We start from the raw sequence: 8,924 nt of genomic DNA, 5'->3' as shown, positions 1-8,924 counted from the left end.
GGATTGTCTGACGATTAACTGCTATCACTTCATTTTAAAGCTGCCAGGATCCCTCTGAGTCAATAATAAATACACATAAGCAAGTATAGAATAAAATGTTTTGCTGCTCTCTTGTGGTGAACATACAGGGAGATATTGCATAATTATGCTTGTAATAATTATACACACAGTAAATCCAAATGCGAACAGAACTATTCCAACTATTAAGAAAAAAATTAAAAGTTAAAAATAAGTTTCAAAATAAAGTTGCAACATTTTGAAGTCATGTTTTTAAGAAATAAGAAATTATTAAATGATTATTATAAGATGAAGATCTCAAAAATGGCTTGAATAGTTATAATATTTGGCCAAAAATATTTGGGCGCACACACGATGTTTGGAACATATTAACAGGTGGAGAAGTGTGTCGTGCTGCAGGAGTGGTTTAAGACGTTCTGATACTTTTGAAGCCATTTATCACAATCACAATCCGTTGGTTGCTGATTTTGATGAAAGCTGACTTTGCTCCTGTGTTTTGCACGATAACAACCAACAAACCTTTTATGTTAGGGTTAAGTTACAATCAAAAGATGGATTTTGGGTGCAGTATAACTTTAAAACGTTGAGTGGCCACACTGAGCACGCAGGCCACAGTTACATAACATGCTGGAGTCTTGCAGCTTGCGATTGTTATCATCACCAAATGCTGTAACGCTAGCTGTCTCCTGACCCGTTTTTAGATCAGTATCTTCCTTACAAACTCCCCTGTCGCTCCATTCGGATGCTAATTGTCTGCAGTTTGCCCCTTAAATTGCTCGGTGACTTGAATTGTTCTGTAAAGGACATTAGTGTCTATCCTCTTTGCTATCGTTTTACAGCTCTTTGCAAGGAGATATTTGATCGTGTGAATGGAAGTGCTATTAAAAAAATAAATATTTTGAACTTTATCAGTATAATTTAAGGCATACTATGAAACTTTTCCTTTTCGTTGAGCAACTTCAGTTTTGCAGCTATTTTAGTTTCTTAAAAAGTTTATTTAGAACAGATAGCACAACATGACAAACTCAGCTGAATAGACATCAAGCTGAAGCGACTGAGGCTTTAGGCAGCAGGATATAAACCAATAAAAAATTATGTAAACCGGTCATGAGAACACGCTACACACACACATATTAGGCTGGCGAGACAAAGACGATATCTAATTGCACAAGACTGAGAAACCTTATATTACTGAATGCTGCAAAACACAGGCCTATCATCTCCGCTTAAGAACAGTAGTCACTAGTGTACGCCCGCTCTTATCTGAGCTGCCATCACTTTTGAAGGTATCTATACATGTCTGTTTGCACTATTTAGCTTCTTAAATGGTGTTCTGTTTGGCCAATATAACAGGACCATCTGTTTCTCCGTCTGCCTCAAGTTCTCTCCTCAAAATACGTCAAATGTGCCGTTACGCAGAAATAGTTTAAGGACTCAGCAACCAGTCGTTTAGCTTAGCTTAGCATAAAGACTGGAAACAGCTAGCCAGGCTCTGTCCGAAGATAACAAAACCTGCCTCCCAGCACATCTACGGCTAAAATATCTTGTTGTTTAAATCTTTTTTTAAAAATTGGCATTCACTGTTTAAAATTACCATATTTTCCTGTGTGCCGGGATCTAGAAAAGGTGCCTTTAAGCTCCCTGAGTGGTAATCCCGTGAGACGCTGGTAATTTGAAAGTGAATGTCAGAGCGGCACAGAGAGCTTTTGTGAGGAGCCTCACAATAGAGCTCTTAAACCTGCCAGGGGGGAGAAGTACAGATGGGGGAGGAGTTGATCACACTCACCTGTGATGGTATAAAACCTCCTGAAGTAGTCGATATGTTCGTGATACAGTCACTCGTGCTGGTAGTTTGTTGAAGAGCCATGAAGATTCTCTGACATCAGTCTATCTAAAAGTGTTTTTCCTCTACAGGTGAGTCTCTTTTTTTAATGACAGATCAAAATGATTGTATGTTGAATATTCTCTCCTTGCTAACTTCTTAAATCTCTCTGCAGCATCACAGTATGGCTTCTGTGGCTGCATTATTAATGCTTTTGCCTGTTGCGTGGACATGCACTCCCCAAAAAGCAGGTAATATCCCAACGGTTGTTTTTCATTGGGAGTTCATTGTAAAATGTAATCCCAAACATACTAAAGTAAATTTTATGTATAACGCACAAAATCACAAATTTGTCTTGGAAGACTTTACAGTCTGTACAACATATGACTTCCTCTATCTTTAGACCCTCGATTCGGATCAGGAACAGTTTTTTATTTAAGTGGGAAAAAGTGAGAAAAGTCAAAGGCATGATGCAGCAAATGTCTATAAACCGAGTAGACAGAAGAAGCAGCAGAACAATTACAACACAGACAAATAGTAGAATGACAATATTAGGTGTAATAAGTTAAGTGAGTTTCAGGCTAAATGTAAAAGTGTTTTGAGTGAAGAGGCTAAATAATTATGAATAAAATGTCTCTGATTGTTTCTTATTTCAGACTACGTTATGGTGTCATGTTTCCCCAACGCCATCATTGCCAACGTCCCAGAGTGTCCTTACGGCTGGGAGATTGACCAGCTGTCCCTGGGTGGAGCCTGTTACTCTGGAATACGCAGCCCTGGTTACTACCGCTTCACTATCCCAGACCTGACACCCAAAAACCACTCGTACTGTGGCACACACTCTGAGGTGAGACACCAAGCAGGTACTAAAGGGTCAAGTCACAACAACTGTAGTATCTCGCCATGGTGATAGTTTTATTTCCACAGTATTTGCCTCTGACATGTTTTCCTCCACCCCAGTATAAAGGAGGTGAATATCATTGAGTTTGTGATGCTTAAAGCAATGAAATGGATGTTTAAAACCAGAAACAATGACCGTTTTCTCAGGTTAAGCTAAAGAAATTATACATAAGATCAATACGCAGTACATCAAAATGCATACAGCAACAAGTATACAAGACAAACAAAAGAAAAGACCATCATCATAAGTCTGAGAAATGTTTTTTTATTACTTTTGAACGCGGGTACAGCTGTGACAGACTCAAAGTCGGAACTCACCACACAGCTAAGCATCCATTTACCCAAAAATATACCTGTGGATCTTTGAAAACCCCGACGTTCTGAAGGTATTTCCAGAATCCCCCCCCAAAAAAAAGGCCGCTCTACACATCTGGTTGAAAAAATATCATCTTAACGTATTTCCCCAGCTGCAACTACATTTCTTAAGTTTTGGACAACACATTATTTTTCATGAAAATATAAAATAATACAAAGTAAAATCAATAGAGAAAAATATGACTTATATAGCTTTGGTTCATGTTGTAACAAATTGAGCAGGGACATATTTCTTCATCCAGGTGGTTTGAAAGGTCTTTGGCTCTTGTGGGAATGCCTTCAGAACAGTGGTGAGCTTTTTTAAATGACCTTCTGGGTTCTGCTATTTATTGATTTGTTAAAATAGATGATTAGCTCTGAGACGTGCAATGGCAAGAAACGAGAGGCACAAACTGGGGCTGGAACCAAAATAATTCAACTAAGTAATTAACAGCTCTGGATCCAATTAGAAAACCCCCACATGATGACATAAGAGCTACAGATGCAGAGCCAGTGAGCAGGTCAGTGATGTAGTGTTCTGTATTGTACTGGGAGGTATTGAGAAGCAGCCGACGTTAATAAGGACCGTTTCTTCACTAAAAGTAGTTCCAATGAAAACTGATCACACAAAATAATTTATTATTCTGCAGTAAAATGTCTAAAAAGGACAAGACGTATGCTAAATGTTTTGTTGAGTTGTATTCTTACATTATCCCAAATGTTTCCAACCATTTTCAAACGTATAGAAATCTGTAACTTTAAGGTTGCGATCCCCACATATCCCCTTTGCACATGCCTCAGCGCTGTGATTGTCTGCCAGGTCATAAATTGACCTTTTATCCAGTTTTAAGTCACAGATTTAGGATGCACTTTTTAGATCTTGCTTGTTTTTAACTATATATTTTAACCAGATGAAGGATTCAAGTCATCAGTCAACAGCGGCAGCTGAACAGCATCGGAAAAATGCTGATTTATTTCACGTGAAACTGTTAGATTCGCTGTTTTTACCAGTTTTAGTCACTGGGTTCGTTTGTTTTGGAGAGGAGGAGACCTCTACAGATAATTCGGCTAATGTGGATGAACATTAAAGGAACCCTAACCGGGAGAAGCTGATGATGATGAAGACAACAGCTCCCATAATCCCGCGGTACTTAACGACGTCAGCAAACTCCCCCTAGAGACCCCTAGTGGCAAAACAAATACATTTTGTGGGGTTAAGACTTTCAACTATTTAAATGCACTTTCTGTCTCAGATGCAAGTTAATTAAAATTTTATAGAAAGCAAAAGTCTAATTTAAACATTTTCTCTCTGATGCTGATTCTCCACAGTACATGTCCGGCAAAGACCCAAAGTACATCTTCTATAACTCCATCGTGTCCAACGACACGTTGCTCACAGTCAGAAACCAGCCGGTCAACTACACCTTCAGCTGCATGTACCGAGCAGCGTACCTGGTAAACAACGCGGTGTTCAGCCAAAGGTAAGCATCGACACAAGACACGAGGCGGCCGCCGTTACCGTGTGGAAGATAAGTGCATTCTAACACAATGACATTTAGCGTTTTTACCAAACCCTCTGCTTTTTTCAGAGTGGCAACAGTTTATGTCAACAACGGGAGTTTAGGCACTTTTAAGTCGCAGTTGTCTATGACTGTTTTCACGGTGAGTAGCCGTTCACAGATTTAGTTTCTACAGTGGCAGCAACATGTTCGAGGCAATAATGCAATTTTTTTGGTTTTTGTGTTGTTTTAAAAAACTATGCAGAATAGCTGTCTAGAAAATTAAAGATGTCATTAAATTTGAGTACACCTCGCTACAGTCATTAGATTAATGCAAGTAAAAGATTGTCAGGCACGGTCCAATAAAGAAATGCGAAACAATATAGAAATATATATATATTTTGTAGAATTCAAAGTACCTGTATACCAAGGATGCTCCCTATGTGATCGACACTTCTGACATTGGCTCTGAAGTCTTCATCGGCATCGAGGCCAAAGGACTAAGTAACAGGTATATCAACACATTCCCTGACACTTAACAAGTATATTAATGCTCAATTTCTAACCCGTCTTTTTATCATCACTTGCTGCACCTTTCAGATTCAAAGTTGTAATAAAGAACTGCTGGGCCACTCCTACTCCATACTCAACAGACAAGAAGAGGTGGAGTCTCATCATTAACAGGTAGCCCTGAGCCTCACTGGGGACGTGTTCGGCTGTGATAATGCATACGGCATACAGTTTGGCTCAGCTCCTATAATAACAATATAATAAACATTATGCATTCTCTGCAGAGGGGACACATGCTGTTTTCCTGGTTTCCACTAGGGGCATCGCTGCTGTATTATTGAGCACTGCAGGGCAATGTTGTTGCTAATCATTACATTCCAGAAAATATCCCCCTAGCATTAAGTATACAGGAAATAATAAGATGTGTTGTTGTTTTTTGATCATAACAACATTATGTAAACAAACATTAAAGGGTTAAAATTCAGAAAACTTGAACTCAGTTAAAAATAATATTAACATATAATATTTGTATGGCAGTTTTTTGACAGACATGTTTGTCCTATAAGGACATTTAAGTGAGACACAAGGGTTAAACCCCTTCTGCCTTAAAATATGAATAACTGAAATAAACTTTATAAACTAAAACATCATTTCTTCAAAGCCTGCCCATGAGATGTGATTTATGCCTCTGAGGAGTTGTAATAAAACATTCCTGTTGTACAGTGTGTGAAAGAATCCTTCTCTATGCCACTTGATGATTGGATGAGTTCTCCAGCTCATTCAACAGTACTGCGGATAAAACAGTGTGTTGTCTTCCAACAGCTGCTCCTCCGACAACACTGTGACTATTTTTGAGAACGGCAAAGACAGCCGCTCCATGTTCAAGTTCAACTCTTTCCGCTTCCAGCGGCTGGAGAAGGTTTCCACTGTCTGGCTTCACTGTGAGGTCCAGGTTTGTGATGGAGAGAAGCTCGTCTGTCAGCCAGTGAGTACAACACCTACATATGACATCAAACATTAAAGCACTGTGAAACCCTTTATTTATGTATTCCTTCCTCCAATTACAATCCAGCTACATTTCAGAGGGAAATATTGGGCGTTTTTCCTCCAAGTCACTTGTTCCCAGTCCAAGCTTTGACAGCATTAGTTAGTTTTCAGATTCATGGTTTCCACTGAAAAAACATATGGTAAGCTTATAAAATCCAATTGATTGTGAAAAGTTAAGCCAGAGGTTCCCAACTTGTTTTGGCTTTGGAGTTAATATCAGGTTTCCTTAACACATTGTTAAACTTCAGAAGAGGTACAACAACCCAATATTTCACAATAATATTAAAGATTAGAGAAAAGTCCAAAGGGTTAATAAAGATAGTTTTTTCTTCTTTCTCACGACCCTACAGATTTATCTTGTGACCCTTCGGCTATATAATGCATCATATCTTAGGGGATATTTTAATGCAGAATGAGTACTTTTACTTATGATATTAACTACATTTAGCTGATTTATCTGTACTTTTAGTAGGATTTTGAATACAGGACTATTACTTATAATGCAGTATTTTTACATTGTATTGGTACTTGCTTGGTTATTAAGAGAGCAGTGGACAACCTTAACATAAATAAAGATTTAACAGATGTTCATCTTCCAATTTGTTTGAGTAGTTAATAAACATTTTAATTTATAGTAATTCTTAGTTTTTAATTTGACAATTGAAATGTAATGTTCCTGCTCGTCTCTTTCCTCAAGGGCCCCTGCTCGTTCAGAAGTCTGTCAGCAGAGCCAGAACCAAGTGGGGGGATCCTTACTGCTGAGTTTCACATTAAAGGTACAGTACGCCATCTCACAATAATAGAGACATGTTATAAGACCTTTAAAAAACGCTGCACGTACATTGTTCTGCAAAGTCAAAGTGAAGTTACACGATGTAAAAAAACTGTTCTGAATGTTGGGGGATGTCTTTATCTCTTGACAGGTATTGATTCCTCCAATAATGGACACATACAAGGTAAACACATGTGATGCAACGATACCTGAGATTGAAATGTATTTGAACTCTAATATTAATTTATTCAGTTACATTTTCTTTCCTAACATGCTGTTTCAAAGCCTTCATTTCAAGACATGTAATTCTGGTGGGAAAATATTGGATAAATATATATATATAAACCTTAAAGTCATTAAATTAAAACAATTGCACAGAAACATTTGAGAGAACATTAAAGCTGCTGAAAGCTGTTTCCTTTCATTGACATTTGATTCGCTCTGTTCTTTGTCTTTTCCCACCACAGGCACTTCACTATTCATCCTGCTGGCGGTCATCTTAAACACATGTTGTCATTTAGTAAATGGATCAAGAATGTAGTAAAAACTCTTAATTCATGTCACATTTCACTCAAATGAAAAGATCTTCTCACCATCTCACAGATATTATTTGTGATTAGCACATTTATGACTCTTTGGATACTTTTTCTAAATGTCACTTACATAACTGCTTTCTCCAATAAAGTTTAATTTACATTTTTGAAAAGAAATAAAACCTTGTTCCTTTAGTTTTTAACTACGCATAAACCTTTCAAATCTTCGGTGAATCACAATGTTGGTAAATAAGTCAACTGTTTCATTCAATCCAGAAACAGCAACACAATAAACATGAAACTAATGGAAAGACTTGCCTTTCATTTTGATTCTATTCCAATCATACCACCCACAACAATTGTGAATGTGTAACAATAGTATTAATGGATTTAATAAAATATATACATAACCATTTTGATTGCGTCGACCACTGTTGAATCTGATTTCTCTGTTTCTTATAAGAACACTAGATGTGTTTTTCACTCCTGGAACCATATTGGGATTAGAGGCAGTGATCGTTCGTTTGTTTGTTACAGCAGCACAACTTTTCATAAATGTTTTATCGTTAACTATTTTTTTTTTCGTTAAAAGGCCATGAAATGAGGCTTTCTTCTCACTGACTGGAAAAGTTCAAGACAAAGTGTTTTTTTTGTATTTTTATATCAAAATCTGATTAAATTGATTTTCCTGTAAAACCAATCTTGATTACATAAATGTATCCCTATATGTATCCTTATTTTTCATACAAAATCGCACTTGACCGTTAGCTAGTGGGTAGCTAACATAGAAAGATCCTAGGAGGACGTGTGTGTTTGGATTTCAGTTGGCCAAAGAATGTGGTTCAGAATCAGAAATCCTTTATTCGTCCCACAGCGGGGACATTTACAGTGTTACAACAGCAAAGGGACAGTGCAGATTGAAGTCTATGAAGTCAGATTGAAGTCCTCCTGATCTAACAACATACTGAAGGTGAATGATGTGTGGGGGGCCAGCAGTCTCACTGTCTTTGCACAGCTCACAAAATACATAAAAGAGTCACATTACTGAAGCTAAAGATGCTATAACTTCCGTTTCACTGTGACTTCAAGTTCCGAACAAAGACAAAGACATATTCTGGTGTAAAGATGATCAGAAAGTTGTTTCATTTTCATGGGTTCAAGAAAGTCAGATTTAACAAGCATCTGATTTCTTCGGTATTATACAGTAAATGTTTTTGACCGTGATTTATGAATTTTGTTGTGACAGTAAAAGTCTGTTTTTGTTATAATGTTTGAAATATGTACTCTGGTTCTGGCTTATATAAAAATATGTACTACAAGGAACAGTTTGAATTAAACAATCAGTATTTCTTTTACATGAACATTTAATCAAATGATCCTGTGTGAAAGGGTGGGTCTGTAAGTGTACGCTTAAGATTCAAAAGTATCTTTAACCTCCTTTAGCAAGAGTCTGAAAAGTGCAGCATTAT

The 8,924-nt window shown here is 37.4% G+C and overlaps 1 protein-coding gene across 1 annotated transcript; it reads left to right on the top strand.

Moving 5' to 3' along the window:
* The first annotated feature begins 1,868 nt into the window (after positions 1-1,868).
* On the top strand, positions 1,869-7,551 carry tectb (tectorin beta). Its single transcript, XM_029455699.1, has 11 exons — positions 1,869-1,932; positions 2,016-2,091; positions 2,497-2,687; positions 4,424-4,575; positions 4,684-4,756; positions 5,001-5,104; positions 5,194-5,277; positions 5,926-6,088; positions 6,848-6,926; positions 7,074-7,106; positions 7,390-7,551. Exons 2-11 carry the CDS (start codon positions 2,025-2,027, stop codon positions 7,461-7,463), a joined length of 1,020 nt encoding a protein of 339 aa, XP_029311559.1. The 5' UTR covers positions 1,869-1,932; positions 2,016-2,024; the 3' UTR covers positions 7,464-7,551.
* The last annotated feature ends 1,373 nt before the right edge of the window (positions 7,552-8,924 follow it).

The sequence above is a fragment of the Cottoperca gobio genome, chromosome 19, assembly GCF_900634415.1.
Source record: "Cottoperca gobio chromosome 19, fCotGob3.1, whole genome shotgun sequence".
Classification (NCBI taxonomy): Eukaryota; Metazoa; Chordata; class Actinopteri; order Perciformes; family Bovichtidae; genus Cottoperca; species Cottoperca gobio.
Note: the sequence above shows the minus strand (reverse complement) of the source record. Positions and strands in the feature narration are given on the sequence as shown.